This window comes from Boleophthalmus pectinirostris, unplaced genomic scaffold (genome assembly GCF_026225935.1).
Source record: "Boleophthalmus pectinirostris isolate CB_2022bp ecotype Guang Dong unplaced genomic scaffold, ASM2622593v1 HiC_scaffold_12, whole genome shotgun sequence".
Taxonomy (NCBI): domain Eukaryota; kingdom Metazoa; phylum Chordata; class Actinopteri; order Gobiiformes; family Gobiidae; genus Boleophthalmus; species Boleophthalmus pectinirostris.
In genome coordinates, this window is record NW_026571018.1 from 22,881,130 (window position 1) to 22,906,698 (window position 25,569).

Genomic DNA, 25,569 nt, shown 5'->3' on the forward strand with positions numbered 1-25,569 from the left:
CAATTTCATTTTAAAATAATAAGTTTATTTTCCTGTCTGAATTATTCCATGCAGTTCAGTGTACAGTTTTCAATGTACAATATTATTTTTATTCAGTCTCATTCCATTAATAAAAGGAATATAGGTCTAAACAGAAAAAGTTACAAGTTACAAAATTTAGGCTAGATTTTTTCCTCTCAAGCTGTAGACCCACAATAGGATCATATCACCAAACGCTCTTGAGGAAACTCGGAGTAAATGGCCCGTGTGTGACGAGAGATGAAAGGTGAATTATTAAACACGTCCTTCTATTGAGTAACAGGGACACTTTTAATCCTTTATGAATATCACATGGATCATGTTGATTTCTCTTTGGGGACGTGACGTCTTTAGACCAGTAGCCAATAGAAACGTTCATTTAGTTAACACGTGATCCGTCGTTAGGTTGGCGTGAGAGAAGGATGCTGCACATCTGATTGGTCCTCGTCTGCGTGAAGGGGCGGGACTTGGTTCTCTGCTGGGGATGGAGGATGGATGATTGCTGGGGGAGGTGTGAGTGAGAGAGGCGGGCGGGGGTACTGGCTTTACCGCAGTATCACTAGATTTCTGCACCACTCATCAAAACTCTGCGGCATGCAGACAGGAGCTGGGGGGGAGGGCACTCACTAGATCCGCGCACTGTAGCCCTCTGTTAACGGTCCTCTTCCGCATCCATTTTTAGTTCACAGATTTTCATTTCGTTTCTGTGTGCTTTAATCTCTTTTATTTGCGATCTTTTTTTCTTATCTTGGCGCGGTACAGCAGACCTCCTTTCACCAGCTCCCTGTAGCTTTCAGGCAGGTTGACTCGCTCCAAAGGGCGCATCTTCCGAGCTTTTGAAGTGTCTTGTTGTATGATAAAATGGCAAAGGACGGAGAAAAGGGAGAGTGGAAGGAGTTTATATGGAACCCACGAACGAGGGAGTTTTTGGGCAGGACGGCGAGCAGCTGGGGTAAGTACTGTCAAATATAGCACTGTATATCACTGCCGCAACCCCACCGTAACAGGTCGCTCCTAGTGTAATGTAATGTCGTGTAATGCCTGGAGTTCCCTGCCTCATAGAAACATGTAAAAAGTTTAGGGGCGGCTGTCGCTGTCCACTCCGGTGTGGTGCTGATTTTTAATGCGGCAGAGCGTACGCCGGGATACACTGGCAGTAAAGGCTCTTTCTGATTGAATTGCTTCATTTATTTATTCATTTTCGTGGCTGCTCTGCCCGCAGTGCTCTCAGCAGAAGGGTGTAGGCATATGGGCTGGCTTTAGTTGGACCGGGGCACGCTGCTGCAGTGTTGCTGCTGAACAGGTCTCAGTCTGTTGCAAAGTGCACATCATCACATCTCAGAGGAACGGTTTTATTCAGCCGCAGTCAGGGCAGGTATTGCACATTAGCACCTTTTGCTTAGAACTGCACTAGGGGCAAATTATATTACATTGGTATATTATTTTCCTCATATGTGCAAATACAAGTCTGCCTACTGAAGCTTCTCTCACTCTGTGTTCATCATGGTGCCAGGAACTGTTTGAAAGATTCATGACATGATAGGCACATATGGCTCTGTTCTAATGACATTGGCGCGTTTTAATCTGGGTAAAGCCGAGGGACAAATGCTATTTGTATCACCCCCCCAGCCCGGCCCCTCCCAGTATGTGTAAATCAGTGAGCAACTTAATCCTAATCTAATGACTTCATTGGCTGTTGGGGAGGTATCATTGTGGGACCTTACTTTGAGATAAGTCACCTACTTTCAGGAACTTTGGGTTATTTTAAGTCTTTCTAATCTTCACAGTAACAACGCTTCCTGAGCCATGATTGCTATAATTAATCAGTTCCAGTGCTGTCTTGGTAACTGTGGTTGATGAATGAACAATCTGTCATATACTATAGCTTCTCATTGACTGTAACTTCCTTTAGTTCTTCCCTCTTACACGGTATGCCTTAATCCAGCTCAGTGTGTCCCAGGTGCTTCAAGGTCTGCTGGCCTTTTTAAGCTGCACTCTAAGGCTGGTTAATTAGGCTATTTATGTAGCCGCTCCACCACTATATGTTGGTCGGCAGCTAAACTTGTCCTTTCTTCTTCTGCACTTCCTCACTCAGGATGTAACATGGACAGCACTGAGTGTACCTCCAGTAAATTATCTCTTGTTATAGCCATGACAGAGCAAAGAGCAAAGCACAGGTCTGGCCAGGGCAAATGCAGTTTCTGCTGGTAATGACAGGATCTAATTTATGTCAGGAGAGGCAGATCAAAGAGGAACAAAACCCAGATCTCTCGTGTTTTCTACTTTGTTTTAAGCGCTTTAATGATATGAAAATAACCTTGTAAGTAGACCACTTCTGCAGTTCTGATGGTAGCTATTTGCACAAAGCAAATAAGGATGAACAATTACTTCTATTGAAATGAGAATCTCTTCCCTTCTAAAAACAACAAAAGACCTTGTAAACATGAAAGAACATTATTTAGTTTGGGGAGTTTACATCAAGGCTAGCTTTATTTATCCTAGCCCTGTGTTTGATGATTGCAGCATCTGTGCATAATAAACCTTGCTAATTAACAGTGAAAGCAAAGGGACACCTCCAGCCATTATGAGTGAAGAAAGAGCTGGATACTCAACCAGTGCTTTTGTCTTGTGCTTTCAACAGCTATCTGTGACTCTAGCCTGGAATGAAAGAGAGCTAGTGGCTTGTCCATCAGCAGCTAGGAAGTTAACTCTACACCCTCCATACCAGGGGACATCCAGTCCCCACGTACCTGACCCCTCACTCCACGTGCACTGTCACAGACCCCCGCGTGGGCTCATGTTTGTGGATAGCACAACCTCTCCTTGTAACTAGGGAGGCTTTCACGTTCTAGTGTATCCTGTATTTAGTTATGTTATTACAAAAATATTTAACCTTGTCATGCACCTTAAACCGATGGATGTTCATTTGGCTTTTAGTTCTTGGTTGTTGTTAACTCTACAGAAGCTTGGTAACAACACAAATAAAGAAACTTGGTTTCAGTAAGCATTCAGTCTACCCCGGGGCAGCTGTGTCTATAATAGTATCTTACCACTACCATGAATAATGCATTGTAAAGTACTTTGTGTACTATGTGTGTATGTTCTGTGTATATAAATCAAATTAATTATTATTAAGATCCAATTTCGATACCAGAATGACAATTTTAAAAGCACAAAGGTTGAAATTTCTACAGCAATGCAATATCAAATTTAATTGTTTTTTCACACACAATGCTTATATCCACATGTCCCCTGTAAAAATCATTGCAAACATTACAAAAGACGCTGAAACAATCCAAATACGTGCACTGGCTCTATATGACTGCAGTACCCCAGTGTAATTGCTCCCTGTGGAGATTGGTCCCCTTGACATTTTTGTTATGGATTGCTGTGAGTGTGAGAGGAGCAGATGTAGCGCTGAGTTTGCTAATAGTGCTCCTTGCTGTGTGGAGGCAGAGGGTCAGGCTCTCAGCTGCAGCCCGACCAGGCATCAGGTGTGCAAGACAACAATGTGTCATGTACAGGCTATTTAGTTTTTATACTTCATGCCCCTCTATGCTATGAAATGGTATGGGATGACAGCTGTATCAGAGAAGCGTTATTTCAGAGGTATTTAAAAGAGTGAAAGAATTTGGGATCTTTTGCCTTCTATCTCTTACGACCCAGTGAATTAAATGCAATAGTGTTGTTATGATTCTAAAAATATGAACTATGAAAAGAGTTTATATTCAATAGTGGTTTTGATGATGATAAAAACCCAACAGAATTCTTTCTTCAATGTATCCACATGTCTTATAGTAGTTCTAGTATATATACAGGTCAATCTAAAACAATTCAGAAAAAGTCAAATTCTGGCCAATTTCTTAGATTTTTTTTTCATTATCAATCTAGTTTCAGTACTAATTTTGACAACCCTAAAATACATGTTTAATATTTTTTTATGTTTTTCATTCTTTCTATCATATATTCTGTTTTAGACTGAATATTTTCATTCAAAAGTACAATATTTTGTACAATAAACTGAAATTTTAACAATTTCCTACTGTCAAGGAAAGCCAATGATATTTCTGCTAATTTTAGGTTATTATATTTCTGCACATATTTTTAGTGTACTTTTGGCGAAAGCATTATACCACTTTTACTGTTTTGGGTCATTATAGAGAAGCATACATACAGTTTGGGGACAATTTAGCATACATTTTTGCCTGTATTTTGAGCTGATACGAAGACAAAATTACAATTTCTAGAGGCTGCAGAGTCACATCAGAAAATACTAGATGCTCACTGAATAAGACACATTGATTGATTTGGTTAGACGGGCCATAATTATAGTGTAACCTTATCGCCGTGGTCTGCTTACACAAACCAGGGTTGTAATGTCCTGACCCAGTCTCTGACCCAATCTCCAGGGGGTCCTCGCTCTCCTCCTCCAGTTTCTGTCATCTCAAACATCCCCCTCTCGAGACACCACAGCTCTGTAATGAAATGGGTCAGAGAGCAGCTATTCAAGTCACATTTCATTAATAATGTTTGTAGCACATGACAGACAATGGTGCTATTAGTTTCAATATCAGTTTGAGGAAATGAAAGCACTGTTATGTAATAGGTGTTTTGGGACTTTAGTGAGAAGGAAAGAGGGAGACAGATGTGAGGATTAGTCAGGCCACATGTGTGCGCTGGGAGAGACTGTGACTACACACACACAAACACACTGCACTTGTATCAGATGTCATTATTTATACAGATGTGTGTCCTCTGCATTATTAATGAACGTATGTTTGTGTGAAGACGAGAAATGCCACTATTGAGGCATGAACCGCAATCAATTGTTATATGAACTGAAATATTGTTTTCTTTGGGTAAACAATTTTAGTAGTAGTTGTATTCCCATGATCTGAGCACACTGGGAATTATTTTATTGAATTGTTCATTAATTACTGTGCTTATTAATGAATTGCGTCTGTATAAAGTAAAATAATATATACATTTGATTACATAATTACTGCCATCAGAGGTATACATGTATTTTTTTTTGAGTATCAGTTTCACGTTGATGAGCAGGAAAATGGAAAACAGTGCTTCAGTCATTCTGCCTTCTGTCTTATGTCTGTCTTAATCATTAATGTGGGAGAAGCTCTGTGATCTTTTTATTTTGATATTGCCGAAGCGTTTCAACTCCAATAACTTCAGTTAAGAATTTGTCTGATCTATAATAAAATAATTACACTTTAAATTTTATATATTGTACTTTATAAGAAACATATCTCATTACTGACTCTTACTTTTGCAATACTGAAAATGTTAATTAAAGAAAAAAATACATTCCAATGAATTAAAAACATAAAAGAATGGTGTAAACGCACACTACTTTATGTTGTTGATGAAATAGAATAGACAGATTTAATTCATATATGTTGTCAAATGAAGGAGTAAAGTGTGACTCTGGTTTGACAGTTGCCTTATCTGACACCTCTTGAGCCTCGACTGTGTGAACCATGTGAGCTGTCACTAGGCAGGCTTACTACTCCACTGCACACACAACTAACTAGAGGCCATATCAAAGCAAATATAAAGACACTCCATGGAAATTTCCTGGTGGACGGAATGTCAGTAGTTTATCTCCTTGGACATGTTATTACTTTGCCTGAAATGTTCCACAGAATGGCAATACTTTAATAACAATGTGCTGAATTTATATAACGCTGTTCAAGACACCATTACTCACATTCCTGGATGAAGTGTCTTGCCCAAGGACACAACAACTGTATGGATTATAGTCATTGCTGCCCAAAAATATACAAAGCTCTTGTTAATCAAAATAGGATTATGTCAGTATCTTCTTAAATTTGTGCCTGTCATGTATTTTATTTATTTGCACTGTGTTTCATTGTGATAGCTGATTATTGATACAGCGCCTGTTCCCCTCTTTCCCTAGGTCTTATTCTTCTCTTCTATCTAATTTTCTACATCTTCCTGGCGGGACTGTTTGCACTCACCATGTACGTCATGCTGCAGACTCTGGATGACCACAAGCCCACCTGGCAGGACCGCCTCTCCACACCAGGTTCACCTCTGCTCCAAACTCCAAACATTTAATCAATGTCTGTTATAGCTCCTGTTGTCTATCTGTCCCCTCCAGGTATGGTGATCAGACCTAAAGCAGATGAAACTTTCGAGATTGTCTATGACATCCAGAATACAGAGACTTGGGACTTGTACGCCCAGGCCCTGGACAAATTCCTTGCCCGTAAGTCTGCCTGAATATGCATAATAAATATGGCTGTATAAAAATATTGATTATATCTTTAAGAATACATTAGATCAGGCATTAACAGTAATATTACAAACTATAAAAGGGTATTATGTAATTTGGCAGAGTTCATATTAGGATGGATCGTACACCCAAAAATACATAACCCTAGATCACGGTTAAAATTTTTATCATGAATCATGCAGTTTGTTACTTTATAAATGCCATTAAGTGGTAAGTAAAGCTATTTGCTGCTTCTGAGAATTCATACTTCACACTGATTGGTTAAATTGACCTGTCACTCACTCAGAGCAGAATGGAGACTAACCAACAGGAAGAATGAGTGGAGGAATGTGACTGTGTTTAAACATAGAACTGCTTTACATACAGTGGCACTGAATCACGATAACATGATAATATCACCAAAATAGCATGTAGTCAGGAGACCATAATTAGATTTTCATCACCATATTTCCCATCCCTATAATACAGGACTTTATATTGTATAACTCCTACTTTTCACCCTACAGCCTACAACAATTCAGTTCAAGTCATGAAAAATGATGAGTGTGTCCCGGACCAGTACTACAAACAAGAAGACAGCGGAGAGGTGAAGAACAACCCCAAACGCTCCTGTCAGTTTAACCGCACCATCCTGGAAGCATGCTCTGGCATCGGCGACCCTCACTATGGATACCAGGAGGGCAAGCCGTGCATCATCATCAAACTGAACAGGGTATGAAACCACCGAACGAGGAAGAAAAAGGGGGAGGAGAGCCTGGATGGTGTTGCTAGGATACAGAGAGTGGCTGTTTCTAATCAAAGAGGAAAGACTGGTACTGTAGGTGAAGGATATAGCACTGTTTTACACACATGATTATAGGCTACTGCCATTTGTATGAGAATGAATAGACAGATTACGCTAAAGCCACATAATTTCCTTCAAATGACCTTATTAATGCCACATGGTGCAATGTGTGTAAACATTAAAACACAACATTATTGTTAAAGGAGAAACCAGGGCAAAAGCTGTAGTGGCTTTTATGATTATTTCTTGATTTGCCATTATTTAATTTAGCTTTGATGATAAGACTACCAGTGAAAACAATAAATGCTCCAACTGAAAAAGGGGTACATTTTTTAGAGAAACATATTTGTTTGTCAATATGATCAATCTAATATTAATATGGTTAATTTTTTATATTAAATGGCATACACTCTATAATATACTTTACTGAAAGGTGATTATTGCTCTACTCAATTACAAAAAAGTTGAATACAAAAATTTGATTAATGAACTTTCAAATAATCATGGTTATCATAATCATGTAACCCTAAGAATCCATGTATTTCAAAATTATGAAAAATTAGGACTGTTAAATCAGCAATGTATAACTTTTGAATGGTGCAGGAAGCTGAAATCCATGTATAGGCATAATTTGTGTCAGTTTTATAAATGGCTGTCATGGGTGAAGAGTGACAATGTGTTTTGTTCCAGGTGATTGGGATGCTGCCGGGAAAGAACGGGATGGCTCCGTATGTCACCTGTGGAGCTAAGGTACTACCTTTTGTCTCTCACTCAGAAGTGTTGATGTAATCTTTTGGATCACAGCCCAGACTTAATTGTTCTAAATGTTTTATCAGCATTATGCCATCAACACATTTTACTTTTGATGTAACTGCATGTTTGTGTTTCCACTGTATCATATTTCCATCTGTGTGTGACACTCTCTCCTTTCACTGTTGTGCAACATGATATGTCCTCTGTCAGAGATATAAAGTGGGCAAGGATGAATGGGTAAGAGGACAGGACTTTAGTGTGTAGAGTGAGTCTAGATTTAATTGCTATTGCTACTGTATAATTTAGTTTAGTGTGCTAGTAGTGTGTGTTAAGATTGTATAAGATAGTACATTGACACAGTAGTATTAGTGGAACTAGAATAACTCAAATTAAATTGCCTAAATTGCTTGTTAAATATCTAGGTATGCAGAAAACCTAATCATGTTTCTCTTTTGCAGAGGGAAGACAGTGACAAGATCGGAGAGTTGATGTATTTCCCTCCAAATGGCACATTTAATCTCATGTACTATCCTTACTATGGAAAGAAAGCTCAGGTAAGGCTGCGAGTCTTTCAATGTCCCGAAGCCGCAAGACTGCGCCTTTAAACGCAGCGCGTTTGGAAATATATTGTATTTTATGTTAATTATGTCTTGTATTTAAACCCTATAAAATGCATTAGAATGAGATTGCAGATTGTGAGATATTCTTGCATAATAATACTATTTATTTATATTTGTTTATACTTTTAAAAAAGTTGGATAGCCTGTTTGCAATACCAGTTTATTTAAATGGCAGTAACACAACACCATAATATATCATATATAACCATACATTGTGTTTTACTGCATGAAATACAGAGTGCAAAAGCAGAATAACTTCTTACTTAGTAAAATATATATCTGACGCTGCTTTTCTCTTCAGGTGAACTACTCCCAGCCTTTGGTCGCCGTCAAGTTTCTTAATGTCACCCATAACCAAGATGTCAACATTGAGTGCAAGATTAACGCTGACAACATTCCCATTGGGAGCGAAAGGGACAAGTTTGCTGGACGTGTGTCTTTCAAACTAAGGATCAACACGAAGAACTAGGTTTACCTACAACACTCACTACACCAAACTCTTCCCTCCTTCTTCATTCTCCGCAACATTGCACATTTACAGAAACAAATGGCAGCATTGGCACCCTTTTATAGAATCTGTTTACAGCACTCACATAAATGTGAGACAAAACAAGTCAAAAACATAAAGTGGGTGGTTATTCTGTCATTGTTTCTGTTGGTGAGCTTTGGGACACTCACACTCACTTACTTTTCTGTAAATTAGTTAACATCTATTTATAGTGCATGACAAACTTAGGGATATACATGAAAAGAAAGTGAAACTCTTTGCAAGGATCAGCAAGCGTCACCACTTCAGCTGCCTCCCTATGAAATATCCCTCTATATTAGACATCAATTACAATACAAAATGTGTGTATCAACAGTATTTACCGGTATCATAACCTTATATCAGTATGTTTTGTGAAAGACAATAACACAATAAGAACCAGATGACATATCTCTCCCTGTGTGAACGATGCTGAGACAACGCCATTTTTGCATGTGTATTTTGTCTTTAGTATGAGATAAGGCAGGGGGTCTATGTGTCCCTCCTCTTTGCTCAAATAAATGTTTAATAAATAATTAAGGTTATGTCGAACACCACTGACCACTAGGGGGAGTGCAGTGAGACAAATCTCATATTAACATATACAAACCTTTAAAACAAGTGTGTGCGTTTGTGTGTGTGTGTGTGTGTGTGTGTGAAAGCGGGTTATGTGTTTCAGTGACATCTCATATTGTAGGTCGGGAAGTTGCATGCACTGTGCAATATTCATTAAGTGGCATACATTATGAATGCTTGATCCCATTCTTCACAAGAGGACTTATTCTTCATTAGTTATTTTAACCTGGGGGGAATCATATAGCTTTACATACTTACAGTACTTTCATACTCATATCAAACATTTCCTTAACTTTAACCATTGCTGCGTTTCAAGTGTTTTTATTGTATTGCATCTATTTCTTATGTATCTGAAATAGATGCCTGTGTCATATTTTTATTTATTTGCACTTGAAGTATGCTTTTTTCTTTGTGAAGTGAAATTAATAATGTACATAATGTTTTGGGTGGAGATGGGTTAGACGTTTGTGTTTGTGTTTTACCTTTATCTCAACTCATTCACTCTGTCATGCTCATTCCCTGAAATCCTTTTGGAAATTTAGATTTAAGTATAGGAAAGTTGTAGGTGCATGTAAGATTACTTTTAGACCACTTAAACCCACATCAACACAGTTTAAATACAAGCTTGAATTTTCTGAAAGTGGTGCTGATTAGTAGCTAAATATAATTATAGAGAAATCATGCTAAGAATTGCTCAAATTACTATAACTCTTTGCCTGAAAATCTTATTTAACGTTACCATTCTATATATATATATATATATATATATATATATATATATATATATATATATATATATATATATTTAAAAAAACAAACACATCAGAGGAATTTGACTACAGTGAATTAAGCAAAATTATAAATATAAATATTATTTCTACATTGTCTATGATCCTGTTCTTTTTGTGGCGGCCCACTGACAATTTCACAAGCATTTTCCGTGGCATTCCAACAACACTTACTTAATTTCAGTGTAATCTCTTAATCTGGTTGGCTAATCCAGAGCAGGCACGCTGAACTTCTTTACCCTACTTTGTTGCTCCTTTTCCTTCTTGCTTCACTGTCATTCTTCTTCCTTAGTCCTCAGTCAGGCACATTTTAACAATTTAATTTGAGACAATTTTCCATTACACTCAAACTTAATTGGGCATTGCTTCATTGATCTTTACATTATATAACATGAATTCAATGCAACCAGACATCCGCAACCAAAGATCACAGCTGTAAATGCTACGCAAAGAAGCTGTAGATGCGAAGTGGAAAGCTAAGGATGAAGTAACAAATACCTACTATTATGTAAACGATAATGCGCACAATACAGAGGAGCATTAGTTCACTGCTACGCAACAGTGCCTCTTGGTGGACAGACAGCGTTGTTCCCCAGTGTCACAGAATGTCCAAATCTCCATCTGTTTCTGATATTATTTATTTATTTTTCCGTTTTGGGATGGTAAGATTATTTGGAGATGTCCTCAAAAAGCAATATCTAATTTGTTGTGTGGCTGTTACTGAATCATCAAGAGCAAAGACATCACGGCAATTGTCACCAAAACATGCTTTATCAAAGATGAAATAATATATGAAGGATATTGTTTTGTTTATAAAGAATATTTTTATTGACATTTTGTTGTAAAGAGGAGAGAATGTATTATCTTGGATGTAACAATGTCAAAGGGTATCAGCATTTATGGAAAGGTAAAAAGGTGTGTGCATTGTGTGTATATGTGTGGGTCCTATCTTTCCCAATGTAACTACATGTACTTATCACTGATTCGAAATCATGTGGATAGGACTTGCAGTGGTGACAAAAAGGCCAGGCTAAATACAGAATACTACAGCAAGCTCCAGCACAAACGCTAAACAAATTAACCTCATGACCTCCACTCTCTCCCCCTTACCTTAGTACTGGCCTATAGGACTGTGTTGAGAAGATAGTTTGGGATTGGGATTATATGATAAACTGTACATGTTGGAATATTATGGGATGATAATTCTATTCTCAAACATTTATTTTTGCTCTTACTGTATGTATATTTTTGCTCATGTTTACTGCAAAAACAAGATAGAGAAACAAATAAATGTCATTTAAGGGAATTTAAGCCTTCTGTGTCTTTGGTCCATCTTGTGGCATCATGGATAGGCACTATACTCTAATTCAATGGGATCTGTTTTAAATTTACAGTAATGCTTTATCCAAGTGTGTAAATAACATCTTAAGTGGAATTTTACTGACTTATTACACCATGTTACAACACATCTGTCTTATTCTGAAAGTAAATGTGAGACCACTGACCCATTTTTTCTTAACTCCAAATTCACAACAGCCTAAGTACTATTGGAGGCATTACATTATGTGTATTTGTTTCAATGTTTTACTTAATTACTATATCGACTTCAATAGTTCAATGTATGATAGCTGGAAAAATATATTTTGGAGCTCAATATTTATTGTGGGTATATTTTCATAGCAAAATTGGGGAGATTTTTCTTATTTTAGTTGTCATAAGGTAAGAAAGCTGTAGAGGGTTGAACAAGTCACTTCTATGGCTAATTACGGCATCATTTGGCTATTTATTTGTTGCAGCTCATGCCTTTTAATGATACTGTATATTTCTTTTTTATTTTGGGGGGTTGGGGAAGATTATCTTGCTTTATTTTAATTGTATTAGTGGCATAAAGTAGTTTCAATATTATTACTTATCGCAATATATCTCTATAGCAATATAACATGCTTCAAAATTTGTTATCCTCACAGGACTAGAGTTATTTTTCTTTAGATCTGCTACTTGAAACAATTAAGTTAAGTTTTTCTAAAAACTGCGTTAATATAATATAATTTGAAATGGTTGTGTGTGTCTGTAATAAGTAAGTTTTTTTCAGACGAGTCCAATAGTGTGTAGTTACATCAGAATTGAACTTCCGTTTGGTGATCTTAGAGTAGCTCCTACCTGCTTTTAACTTAAGGCTTCTGTCCTTGTCTTTCCCTTCTCACTCCCTCTCCTAAGAAACAGGGAGTGGTGACGAGGATTACACAGCATTAGTGGCTTTTGTGGACTTAAAATATCCTGAATGAGACACATAACTATTGCTTCACACATTTACCTACATGCACTTTGGGTTTACATATTTCTTGGGACATTATATTAACATACTTAAATATATTGTCCCAGCTAATAATTATTAACCTAGAATATTCAATCATATTAGAAAAGTACCAACTTGGAATAAAATATACCAAAAAAGTACACTGAACGTCAGTACCAGATCAATGTTTGGTTCAAAGTTAAATGCTGAAAGTGACATCTACTGTGACCACAGGAAATTCATGACAGCTGGTTTCTGTTTTTCAGAAGAGATTTTTATTCTTAAGACTTTATAAAAATGACAAAATATCAAAACTCAGATAGCACATTACAATTAAAGTTTCTCTCTCTCTCTGTAAAATTTACAGCTAATACATAATTATTCTACAGTATATTAATTGTAAATGTAGTAGGCCATTATAAGGTAACAAAACCTTTTCTTGAGGTAGCATACTCCTTTACATAAGATGCTCTTATTTTAACAGCATTTTAAATTTAGATAAATAGTAATAATTTATCTCTTTTAGGCTCCCTTGACAAAGTGTGAAATATGTTAATACTGCTTTCAGAAAATATGGCCCAAACAACCTCTTTTACATTAAGAAGGTACACTTATGTGTGTCAAGTACAGTGCCCCAAAACACAGAACTTGTGGTCCTCATAATGTGGGTCAAAGTGGAGCTTAGGTATTTTGCACTATGGAACCTCATGATTTTGCTCTGGACCCTTTTGACCAAGCCCTAAGCCCTCTTTACAATATGCATGTCTACACAGTGCTTTCAGACAGTTCATAATCAGCTGCCTTTAAGTGCATCTTCATGGTAAAACATAACATGACCACCTTATTATCCCAGCGACTGAAGAGGAACATCTCTCTCAAGGCAAAGTGGCTCTCATTGATTGTTGCAGCACTTAGTAAACATATGGCACATGAAAAATGGTTGTTCTTAAGGTAAGTCCAGCATACCATGTTCTTCCAGTGCGATCTGCGTTCTGTTGTAGACCTCTTCCAGAGCATGGACCACTTTAGTGAGCACGAAGCTGAGCTCCACCTGGTCCTGCGCACACACCAGCCTGAAGAAGAAGTTACGCTCAGGCATGGCGATGAAGGCCAGCTCCGCCGCCCGCCGCACAAACCAGGTGTGGTGATTGGCCAGACTTTTTTGGTATGCCTCGCGGCACAGGTCCGAGGGGCTCCTCAGGCGACCTGTCACTGGGGTGTCAGCCAGTTTCGCTAGGAAGAGCTTGAGCCAGAGCAGTGCTCGGTGGAGGCGCAGCAAAGTCCTACAGCCTGAGTCTGTCTGCTGATGGAAGTCCACCATGTCCTTCTCCAGCTCCACGCGGATCATAGAGCGCACTGAGCGGTATGCGGGGGTGTGAGTGGGGGGCTTCTGCTCTGATCCTGTCTTCATGGGAAGAATCTCAGGGTTCAGCTCAGCCTCAGGATTGTCCTCTGGTGAACTGGCCAACTGACGGATAATAGAAGTCTTTGTTTCTACTTCTTTGGAAATCAGTCCCACCATTGGTCCCAGAGCTTCCATAAATCTACAGTTACAATAAACACAGATTAGAAATAAATAATAATTGTAATAATAATATTGAATTGAAATATTGATTCTAAATTGATTATCACACTGAGGGAAGTATATAAAAAATACAAAACACTGGGTCAATTGACGTGATCTTACTTGACCAGTTCATCCCAGCTGGCGAGATAGGGCTCCAGTAAGACATCAGAGGGGTCGGTGGGCCCAGCCTGCAGGTGGGACAGCAACAGAGACACCTGGAACTTCTGTCCAGGACACACCTCGATGACCACAGGGCCATCCAGCACTGTGGCCTCACTGCTGTTGTACAGATGGTGGAGCTGACAGAGGGAGGAACAGTACAAAGGATTCATTAAGGTGGAAATGATTCCATCAGGTTCACACAAGTACAATACTGCATAAAGAATAAAAATATTAAATCCATGAATCTGCTCACCTTATTCACATGATTATAGCCCTTAATACAAGAATCCCAGTGGTAGTCCAGGCCGCCTTCTGTTGGGAAAGAACAGAAAAGACACATGATAAAATTTGATAATTAAACAAAGATTAGTGAAGATAGTGAACTGGGGATAAGTTATCCTAACCAAGGCCACTGGAGCTACTTAATGTTGGGCATAACTACTGCACTAGAGCTAATGTTGAATTTAATGCATATGACCTCATTTCAGAATTTGACATAGTGAACTTTTGTGACCTCAATAGACTTGGCAATACTCCACAAAGACAAGCTAAGCATTTCAGGACATTGTTTCCCTACACAGTACTTAAAGTGAACAATAAATAAGGACTATGTATGTATGTCTAAGGGTATTGCTAAGCATCTGAATATGTTGAAGCTTGTACTTATTTTACTTTATTATTTACTGATGTCCCTAAATGACACATATGAGAAAGTCAGCTTGTTAGTAGAAGCCAGACACCTGCTGTTGGCGTCAGAACCACAGAACTGAACCACAATCCTTCACTAACACTGAGAGAAGACTACATGAACACAAAACAGATACTAAATAAACAGTGCTGGGCACTGTGAGCTGTTTATTCTGACATTTGATTACACCTGATATGCTCTGCCTGTGCCAGAACATAAACACATTAGAGGAACCTGCTGAGACTGGGGCCAGAAGGGTCTACTGCTTTAAAATGAATAATTATCGGCACTTTTGGGTGACAGTGTTTCCTGTAGGAAACGCTATCTTCACTTCCACACACTCACTTAGGATCCCATTTAAATCACATACAGTTGCTCTACACATCAGAAACAAACCACATGTTTCCTGTGAACTGAAATCCCCGTCCATAGGCAGCAGTGTCCACAGCATGTGGATCTGTGAGGAGTGCTCCATGTGACACATTCCTGATGTGTAGCATATGTGCTTGAGACAAGGGAAGGATTGTGTAGAAATAAAGTACAAGACAGAAACCACACAGACTGAATGAGAGTGAGAAAATACTCACGTAGCCAAAGAGAGCCAAGGAAGAGCAGTAAGACTACGATGGCCAGGGCAGCCTTGCTCTTCACGCCCATGCTGAAGTCCAGCTTTAAATCTGGCTGTTTCTCCTCCTGATCCTTCAGTCGATCTTTTGTATTCTTTAATTCTTTGGGGTCTCACATGGGTGCCCGTTGCCTCGTACTGGCTGTCACCACAATCCCTCTGAAGCAGAACCTTGCCTCTGCTGACCCTCCCTCTGTCGCACTCTCAAATCTCTCATACTCCTCCCCAAAAATCTACACTCCAAAAGTTCCCTTTCCTCCACTGCCCCCCTCTTTACACAGACATATTTCCACAGCTCTCTCGTCTCACTACCTCACCCTTTCTCTTTCTCTAAGCACCGGCTTCAGCCCTGCCTTTGTTTCACACTACATTTGACGTCTCTCTCCCTCCCTCTCTCCCTCTTGCTGCTTTTGCTCCTCGTGTTGCTCAATGTGGGTTCAGAGATCATTTGGCCACATTGCGCTGGGAGATAACAAACCACTGCTTGGCTAAGCTTGTCCGCCAGTAACCCACCTCTTTCCCTTCCACATACATCTCTTACATATACGTTATATTGCTCCTGAGCTCGAGTATACGCACATGCTGCTCTACTCCTCCGCTTCTCCTCCTCCCACCCTGCTATAGTCCTCCTCCCCCACATCCCCCCTCCCTTTTCTAACATGTGTGGCTCATTCATACCACTCTTAACAGGGCTAGCACTCCCATTAAACACTGCCTTTATTTTGTGGGTAAAAAAATACTGCTTTGAATTACATTTTATTGAGCTGGTGCATATCAAATCTCAAACAAATCTCATTTTCTCAATATTTATCAGCTTTTACTAGGGCATTGCAACCTATGGTCAGCTTCAGTATTGATTGAATGCAAACACAGATTGATGTGACTTCCAAGTGTGTGAATATATAACAAATACCTATTCCAAAAAAACAAAATAGTCTACAGTATTTCTGAAAATAAAAAAAGTCTTCAGGTACATTTCTTGAGTCTAAAGTCAATATGACGCATGGAGATGAGAGGTGTTCTTATGATTATCAGCTCTGATAGCAGCAGTGATTATTTGCTGATGGCATAAGAATGGAGATGTACTGAACTCAAGTCAAACCACATGTGCAATAAAGAGGTACCCACAATGAAAGGGGGAAAGACGCAGTGAAGGCATGGAGCATTAATCACAGAGAAGGGAGGGGCAGGTCATGGGACATTTGATTTGATTCTGCGCAGCCAATCAGAGAACACTGCTTCTAACGGGGGGATTTCAAGCTCACAAACCATGTGACTCTCTCAACGTTTGATTCAATGTGGCTAATTCAATCTTATTAACCAACAGCAAAGATATATGTTTTATACCTTCTTACAACTAGCACAAGAGTAAAAGAGGAACAATGAGTCAGAGAGATAAGTTTCCACACACGAAACAAAGCCAACAGACAATTTGAAAATATTCAAATCAAGCATTGTTTAAGAGGCTACTGCGTGTAGTTAGATTTGACTGTGCTGAAGCTATGTGCTGACATTAGGTTAAACTCAAAAGGACAAGCCTACCCGCAAAATACTGTATATTATATTGTTTTATTCTAACTAGTGTTTACATATTACAGATCAGATCTTTAGATTGAACAAAAGAATATAAACGGGTAAAAGAGCAGTTCATAGCAGAGCTTTGGTTGAACTGGGTTAGATAAGCAATATTTGAGACAAGCAAGAGTAGAATAGCCTACATTAATTATTGAATAATATAAAAGGCTAAAGGCTACGATGCATCCATATGTGCATATTTTTAGTAGTTATCCTAAAGATTATATTCTGTTATTTTATAGAAAGTACAAAGCAAACATGTAACCATAGACTCCTGCAAACTGCTTCTTATGACCTCTGTTTTGACAACTTGTTTTATGGCCTTTAAACTTTGTGACAGGAGTAGCTGTTATTTTCTCATAAAGGTATTACAGGAGTTTTATTACAGATACAGAAGCCCAAAAGCATTAACTTTACAACAGACCAAGGAATGTGCCAAAAATGACCTAAGTTCTACAACGATTTGATTATTTCTATGAACAAACTTGTTAATACCATGCACTATAAAGGACTGCAAACATATTATTATGCAAACATATTATTATGCAAACATATTAGTCATTAACAAAAATATGTATACTGTCAGTTGACTCACTGTATTAACATTATTGCATTATAATTATTGTTAGAGCATAATTATGTGTAACATGATTCACTGCTGTACTGTAAAAAATACTCTACTTGCACAGTGATGTATTTTATACCATTTTGTGCTAATATTTAAAGGTGCATTGTGTAACTTTTCTGGTGGAGGGTCCAGCAAATGCTTTTCTCTATGAAGATGTTATTACTTTGTCTGGAATGTTTCACAATATACCTTTCTATCTTCATTTAGGCCAAACCAGACCAAGTTACAAGTCTGTGGAGACATCAGAGTCACAGGTAGAATGCTGTTTTTTTCTAGGTATTTCTGAGCTATAAAATCACCTGTAATTTAATAAATGTAAGATAGAGCTGTTTGATGCCATACTGTGGAACATTCTAGGCAGAGCAATGACATCTCTGTAGAAACAAGCAGATGATGGACCCCCAACCAAAAATGTATATAGTGCACCTTAAAGTCTATTTTTTCACAGTTATTTATCATTTTTATTGCATATTTTCCTGGTCTTCAAGAACTTTTCATTGCAACACTGAAATTTCACCATTGTGATACAAATAAAGGTTCTCTTATTTTCACTCCATTTTGCGTGGTGGTAAGCTATCTGCATACTTCTCATATATAGTTGCCTCGTAGTGGTAACAATATTGACCCCCTTGTGGCTAATGTAGTGATATGAATCTGTCCACTGCAGCTCTGGCCCTGTTCCCTGGCTGTCTGAGTGTGTGAGACACATAATCAGGCTTGTGAAGGCTCCGGTTACCTGAAAGGAGCTCATCTCCGCTTCCCTATCTGTATATTTAGAAGTACATCACATACTATGCAACTCACATGGCACATTCCTAACACCAGTTTGCTGCCCTTGTACTCACAGTGACTCAACTTGAATTACTCACACTACCAATTATCATACAGTATATTTAGCCATAGATCTGAATGTCAATACTAATTTATACAATAGTGTAGCTTTAAATAGTAAAACAGAATCACTTTTTTCTTTTATCATTTTATTTATTGCCTGTGCTCTGTAACAGCAGCCAAAATAGCCTAGACACTTTCTCAATGCGGAAGACCAGTGTGGGAAATGGCAAGGCTAAGCTATCTTGTGTATTAATATACGAGACACATAGCAGTTGTTCGCCTTTTGACCCCTGCCTGCACCTAGGACTGTAGCAGACACTACTATGGCCTGACATAATCAAAAGAAGTGACAGAAGGATGCAGAAGAGTGTGAAATTCATAATACAGTATGTACAACATATAATCAAACAGAGAAAAGATGTAAAAGGCAAAAAGAAACAGAATGCAGTGAAAATCATAAAAATCCCATGTGTTTAAAAATGTATATGGTGTAAATAGCAGAAATGTATTCATTGTAGAGGTGGGGATGTTCAGAGAACATACATTAAAATCCCCAACTCAGTGAATCTAATCCAATCAGTCAATAAATTAAACTGAAGTTGAATTTCTGCAAATAATCAATCAATAAATAATAATATCTGCAAAGTTACATTTTAAATTTAGTACCATGAATGATAACCATTTTTCTGTTCCATGCATTCAGGTGAGTGTATCTTTATGTATTTGTTAAAATTGACCATGTGTCCTAACTCAGAATCGGTGGGCTGTATACCATCTTAAATAGTTGGCATTATGTCAGTTAGTTGAGTCTAATGATGGCAGTGATGATTATTGTGGGTGACTGGATGTCCTGGTTTAGTTCCTCCCAGCTGCTGTGTAATGTGAACCGCAGGCTAGCGACAGCCGGGGTGACCAACAGTCAAGGGGCTGGCCAGCAGGGGATTTGGGGCTCTTCCTCTACGCGCTTAACTCTGGATATCTCTGCCTTTGTCTCACATATTAGAAAAAGAGGGCAAAGTGAAGAAGGGGAGCAATGGGGATGCAAAAGTCATGGATACTTTGTGGAGTTGTGACTATTTTGGGGGCTTTAATTTTGCAAGGTAAGTTGCATGAACTTGTAAATCTTAGTCATAGTGGCTTGTGACTTGTGGTGGCTGAGCAGTTAGTTAAACCATGAAGTACACACATCATTGTTATTTCTATTAAAAGTTGTGACTATGTTTTGGTATTTTTATAAGGCACACCAAGGAAGTCTAGTAAACATGATATCATATGTCAATCTTATAGGAGAACATGAAAAGCCTTTTATTTACAGAGAAGAAGTATAACTTTTGAAGTAAGTTATGCACAGCAATGCATTTCAGTGTAGTATGCTGATGATATTGGAAGGGATAATTTGTGTTGTGACCTGCTATCTGATATTACTGCACTGACTAGCACAGCTCACATCACACAAGATAAATCAGTTTGATTAAGATAGAAAAGTCAAAACAGTTCGTGTTGAAGTATAGGGGAATGGCATGAACATTCCTGTAAGGACAAGGTCTCATTTTATTAGGGATTAGAATGACAAAATATGTGATGGTACTCTCTCACATGACAAGCAGGGGCCTTTTTTTATTACTATTTTGTTTTTATCTGAAAGGAAGGAAGCACAGAAATTATACACTAATCTCACTATCACAACAGTGACAGTGGCTCAGAGGTTAGAAAATCGATTCCTGCTGGGAGCAAGTTCTGTTATTGTCTCCTTGTGGAGGCAAGACACCTCATCCACCCTGCCTAGTTTTAAAGTGGTGTGTGCATGAGTGATTGGTGGTGATCGGAGTGACCAATTGCACAGTTTGGCAGTCTGCCCCAGGGCAGCTGTAGTTACAATAGTATCTTACCACTATGGCGTATAGAGTGAATGAATAACACAGTGTAGCACTTAAAGAGGTTTTGACAACCCTGTAAAGTGTATTACAAGTGTAAGGCATCATTATTATACCACTCGGAAAATATGGGCAACAGAATAATGATCTTGTTTGATGTTTTTGTGAATGAAATTTCAGGTATTCAAATATTGCTCCTGAATTGCTTCTTTGTAATTTGGGTAGTACACAAGATGTTGGTAGGGTAAGATTAAAGATTTTTACACTCTTTACAACTCACAAACATATTTCATTACATAAAGCTTTGGACAAAAGCTTTATGTAATGATGATTTGCTCAGGGTGGAGCAGTTTCCACAGAAATCTATTGAAAAATATATAAGCAAGTACACACAAGCCATGGGACATCTCTGTTATCTGTTGGGTAAGCTAATTTGAGTAGTTTGGCAATCAGCTCCACTGGTTGAAAGATGACATCATACTTTGGAGATCTAAGACAGATAGATAGATATAGACCACTTCTAATTCCTGAGTTAGCCCCTGTTTAATCATTAATTTGTAGCCTGTAGGAAAAACACCAGTTCTGAATTTAGTCCTGATATACCCAGACCAGTTTTGCATGGAGAATAACTTTCACAAAATCAAGAGAATTCATTATTATAATATTAATGTATTCATCAACTTAAGCTTTTACCAGAAACTACAGATATGACACCAGTTACACAATGCACAGCAGATAAATTACAGGGCTGACACATCAACTCCTACAGTGAATGTGTCCATTACATTTGCACAAACAAAAATATAAACTATTAGTGTTTGTTTGATGGTGTACCATTTTCAAGTAAATCAGTAACTGTAAATGTGCATTTGATTGTCTGAATGTACTTTTGTTGTAGCTTGCGAACAGTTTAGTTTTTCTTATACATATATTGTTTCTTCTGGGTTGTTACTTAGCTTAGTTACGCCTAATCTTAGGGTCTTAGACAGCCAGATTTATGTGAGTTATTGATTGATTATTCCAAACAACGAATTAAGTCTACAAATAGTTAATTAATTATTATAACAGGATTAAGTAATGTTTTGTTTTATTGTTCGGGAGAATAGACAAAGATACTGACAAAGATAAAATGAGGGAATTAACTTATCTATGTGTGTTGACCTTTGGCCCTTTCCAACATATAACTGAACCAATCACACTACATGCTGACATCTTAACTACTTTTACAGTGAGTTACTGTCATCATTTTTCCCCAATGATGAAAATGATGGTTTTTGTAGTGACGAGAGTGTGAAGTTTAAGACCTCCTCTCAGGAAGCCCAGCTGTTGTGTAATGTGAGCCGTGATAATGACAGTTGGCTCTGGACGGACAAGGCTTAGGAATGACCTTTCTCTGCCACTCTTCAAGTTTACCTGCATCTGTCAAAGAACTCTGAAGTTCACTCACTATCAGGATTTTGCATAATAGCCCTGATGGTTATTGGCTAATGTCATGTTAGCATTTGGTGGTGGTGTTACTTTTCAATCATCAAGCAGCTGAGGCTATACAGTGTGGTGTCCAGCACTGTATGCAAATACTTTTCTCTGATTTATTTGGTGGCATGACGTTCTTAAATGAATATGCAAAACTAACCAGACTTGTTGTATTTTCCTTAGTTGTGCTGACGCAAAGAAAGGGGTCAGCAACATGGAAATAAACGCATGTTAATGACTGAGTATTTCAAAGACTTCCATAGCACCATTTGTTTATGAACAGGATCAAAAAATCTGTCTGTGTGTATGTATATATATATATATATATATATATATATATATATATATATATATATATATATATATATATATATATATATATATATATATATATATATATGATTGATTCTCATCTCTGGCAGTGTATCTTAGATAATGGTGTCTTCATTCTTTTTCACTGTCTTGTCACAGTGCCTACACAGCAAAACAATGAAATATCAAATGTGTACACTGGTGGGTGCAGATAATCAAACTTGCTAAAATTACTTCAAGACAGGGGCACACATTGAAGATATTTCAGTAACTTTACCATTCTTACCATATAGAAAGTATAAAAATGGTTTATGACATATAAATCTGTATTTCTTTGTTATTTTCTTCTGTGTTTCTGAACAGTGCAGTGTAACGAGGAGACAAAGCTAATTAGTGAACTCTTTAAAAACTATAATAAGAATATTCGCCCAGTGGTTAAACCTGAAGACAAAGTGGAAGTTATGATTAAGATGACCTTGACTAACCTCATCTCTCTGGTAAGAATACAATCAGTGCTTCATGCAACAGACCTTCATACAAAAGTTATAAATCATTACAATATTTTACTTCAACAGAATGAAAAGGAGGAGACCCTTACAACCAATGTGTGGATTGAAATTGTAAATTCTCATTCTCAGATTGAACATTGGGAACCTTTTGTATTGTTTGTTTGACCCATATGCAGTAATTTGATGTGACTATGTGGGATTAAATATCATTCACAGCAATGGTTGGATAATCGGCTTTCCTGGAACACTTCAGAGTATTATGGCATAGAAGTTATCCGAGTCCCATGCAACACTGTGTGGCTGCCTGACATAGTCCTTGAAAATAAGTATGTCAGGAGCTTAACCTAATCATGTTTTTACTGTAGAGACTTTCCCCCCTGTTCTCATTTAAAATCTCAATCTGCAGCATTGATGGCAAATTTGACGTGGCTTACTATGCCAATGTGTTGATCGACAATACTGGCTGGATGTATTGGCTTCCTCCTGCTATCTACCGCAGCACGTGTGCCATTGAAATTACCTACTTCCCATTTGATTACCAAAACTGCACACTTGCATTTAGGTAAGATATTTCCATAGTCTTTTTTGTGTCAATTTGTTTAGTTTAGCTTTAACAAGACTTATACCTGGTTCCAGATCACAGACATACAGTGCCAATGAAGTCGACCTGAGACTGGCAGAAGTGGACGATGGGCCAATTGAATGGGTTGATATTGATCCAGAAGCTTTTACAGGTACACATAATTTTAACCTTCCTCAAACAAGCACCCTCTGCAACAATGAGCAAAGGAGACTGTGAAAGATTAGATATGTTTGAAAATATTTTTTAAATTAATTAATTAATTATAATTAATAATAATAATTAATTTACTGACAACATGTAGGTTATGACTCAATTACAGAGAAGCATAATTAATCACAATCTCACCGAAGTGAACCTGTTGAGGAATAAAAGCCATTTGTTAATGATGCTTTGTTATTTTGCATAGATTAGACAAGTAGTGTGTGTGTGTGTGCGTGTGTGTGCGCGCGTGTGTGTGTGTGTGTATATATATATATATATATATATATATATATTTATTTTTTTTTTTACTATGAACCAGATATCATGTGTTCTTAATAAAGACTGAATTGAATTGAATTGAATTGGTGCAATAACAATTTTTTTATGTTATGTTTTTGTCTTAGAGAATGGTGAGTGGGCCATTGTCCACCGACCAGCCAGAAAGAAAATAGACCCTCGTTACTCTCCTGATGATCTGGAGTATCAGGAAATCATTTTCAACCTAATCATTCAAAGGAAGCCTCTATTTTATATCATCAACATCATTCTGCCCTGCTCCCTCATCTCTTCCCTCGTTGTCCTTGCCTACTTCCTGCCTGCTCAGGGTTAGCACTCGTCTGTATATATAACCCAAACCACAATATGCAACCCAAACCACAAGAGATTTAGGGTCATGAATACTTTGTTGTATCAGACCAGTGATTTAAAGAAGACCAAATTAAGTTCTTTGGAAAGGTTCACATGCTATCACAGTGACATTAATATTAATTAACAGAAATTGTGCTTGTTCACAGCTGGGGGGCAGAAGCTAACTGTGTCCATATCAGTGTTACTGGCCCAGACTGTCTTCCTCTTCCTCATAGCACAGAAAATTCCAGAAACATCTCTCTCTGTTCCTCTCATTGGAAAGTGAGTCTAGTGCAGTAAGTCTTTAGCTGAGAACACTAAATAATAATTTCAACTATAATATTTGTTTTTTTCAGGTATCTGATCTTTGTGATGTCTGTGACAACTCTGATTGCCACGAATCAAATTGTGGTTCTAAATTTCTCTCTGCGCAGCCCAAGTACTCACACCATGTCCCACAGCGTCAAACATGTACGTATATTTACTATATACTAGTGTTGTATACTTACATTTCAATTTTGAATCTAAGGAAAAGCCTTAATACTCGATACAGATTTCAATACCACAGAGACTTCACACTGTCTTTTGTAGAATATAACCGTATAGAAGAACCTTCAGTAATAGTACTTCCTTAATGTTACCATGTAAAATATTTCTGATAAAGCTCAATACAATTCTGAAACTATTCAAAAAAAGTTTTGTCTGGTTTATCTAATTTGTTTTAGTATGGATACTTGCTCAAATGAGTATCTAGTTTTGATACTAAAGTAGTATCCAATTTTCAGTTCTTTTGGCAACCCAGGTGCCTGGTTATTGATACTGTTGACATTCCTACTGTGTAAAAATTCTTTATGGTGATGGTATTTTGAGAAGTACTTTGGTTACCTTGTTTAGCTGTTTCTGAAGATGATTCCTCGTCTTCTGGGCATGGCTCCATTGATTGATGAGACAGAGGAGACAGCACAAGTGAACGGAGTGACAGAGCGGCGGAGGAGCTCCTTTGGCCTGATGCAAAGAGCAGAAGAATATGTGCTCAAACAGCCTCGCAGTGAAATGATGTTCGACAAACAAAGAGAGAGACATGGGCTCACCAGATCCATTGGTTAGTATGTCCAGCAATAGCAACAGTAATATGAGGTGGTCAAGATCAATGTGTTAATCATTTAGTTGTCACTATGGTAAAAATATATATATAATAGTTAACTTTTAATAGAAACTTTTCTGGTGGGGTATCCACCCCATGCTTTGCTTGGAATATTCCATAATACGGCATTAA

The 25,569-nt window shown here is 37.8% G+C and overlaps 3 protein-coding genes across 3 annotated transcripts in view; 2 read left to right on the plus strand and 1 right to left on the minus strand.

The window, feature by feature from the left end:
* The first annotated feature begins 673 nt into the window (after window positions 1-673).
* On the plus strand, window positions 674-10,218 carry atp1b2b (ATPase Na+/K+ transporting subunit beta 2b). The gene is made up of 7 exons (XM_055148904.1): window positions 674-970; window positions 5,954-6,082; window positions 6,158-6,265; window positions 6,799-7,004; window positions 7,767-7,826; window positions 8,288-8,383; window positions 8,751-10,218. The coding sequence occupies exons 1-7, from the start codon at window positions 880-882 to the stop codon at window positions 8,916-8,918; spliced, it is 858 nt and encodes a 285-aa protein (XP_055004879.1). The 5' UTR covers window positions 674-879; the 3' UTR covers window positions 8,919-10,218.
* A 2,720-nt stretch (window positions 10,219-12,938) lies between these two features.
* Window positions 12,939-16,275, minus strand: gltpd2b (glycolipid transfer protein domain containing 2b). The gene is made up of 4 exons (XM_020922943.2): window positions 15,640-16,275; window positions 14,618-14,676; window positions 14,323-14,501; window positions 12,939-14,179 (listed from the first exon to the last, which is right to left on the minus strand). Exons 1-4 carry the CDS (start codon window positions 15,707-15,709, stop codon window positions 13,582-13,584), a joined length of 906 nt encoding a protein of 301 aa, XP_020778602.1. The 5' UTR covers window positions 15,710-16,275; the 3' UTR covers window positions 12,939-13,581.
* A 3,375-nt stretch (window positions 16,276-19,650) lies between these two features.
* Window positions 19,651-25,569, plus strand: part of chrne (cholinergic receptor, nicotinic, epsilon) — a 12,222-nt gene continuing 6,303 nt past the window's right edge. The window contains exons 1-11 of the mRNA XM_055148239.1: window positions 19,651-19,814; window positions 22,737-22,870; window positions 22,949-22,993; window positions 23,099-23,208; window positions 23,289-23,444; window positions 23,519-23,616; window positions 24,071-24,271; window positions 24,461-24,575; window positions 24,650-24,764; window positions 25,188-25,395; window positions 25,461-25,471. Coding sequence (XP_055004214.1) covers window positions 19,748-19,814; window positions 22,737-22,870; window positions 22,949-22,993; window positions 23,099-23,208; window positions 23,289-23,444; window positions 23,519-23,616; window positions 24,071-24,271; window positions 24,461-24,575; window positions 24,650-24,764; window positions 25,188-25,395; window positions 25,461-25,471 — 1,260 coding nt within the window. The 5' untranslated portion in view covers window positions 19,651-19,747. The remainder of the gene's footprint in view (window positions 19,815-22,736; window positions 22,871-22,948; window positions 22,994-23,098; window positions 23,209-23,288; window positions 23,445-23,518; window positions 23,617-24,070; window positions 24,272-24,460; window positions 24,576-24,649; window positions 24,765-25,187; window positions 25,396-25,460; window positions 25,472-25,569) is intronic.

Bases quoted from the DNA above. Each gene is read 5' to 3' on its own strand.
- atp1b2b (XM_055148904.1), top strand. From the start codon at position 880: ATGGCAAAGGACGGAGAAAAGGGAGAGTGGAAGGAGTTTATATGGAAC. The intron at 6,266-6,798 runs GTAAGTCTGCCT...TTCACCCTACAG, and splicing joins CCTGGACAAATTCCTTGCCC to CCTACAACAATTCAGTTCAA. The intron at 7,827-8,287 runs GTACTACCTTTT...TCTCTTTTGCAG, and splicing joins ATGTCACCTGTGGAGCTAAG to AGGGAAGACAGTGACAAGAT.
- gltpd2b (XM_020922943.2), bottom strand. From the start codon at position 15,709: ATGGGCGTGAAGAGCAAGGCTGCCCTGGCCATCGTAGTCTTACTGCTC. The intron at 14,677-15,639 runs GTGAGTATTTTC...CTTTCCCAACAG, and splicing joins CCTTGGCTCTCTTTGGCTAC to AAGGCGGCCTGGACTACCAC. The intron at 14,502-14,617 runs GTGAGCAGATTC...TCCCTCTGTCAG, and splicing joins GCTATAATCATGTGAATAAG to CTCCACCATCTGTACAACAG.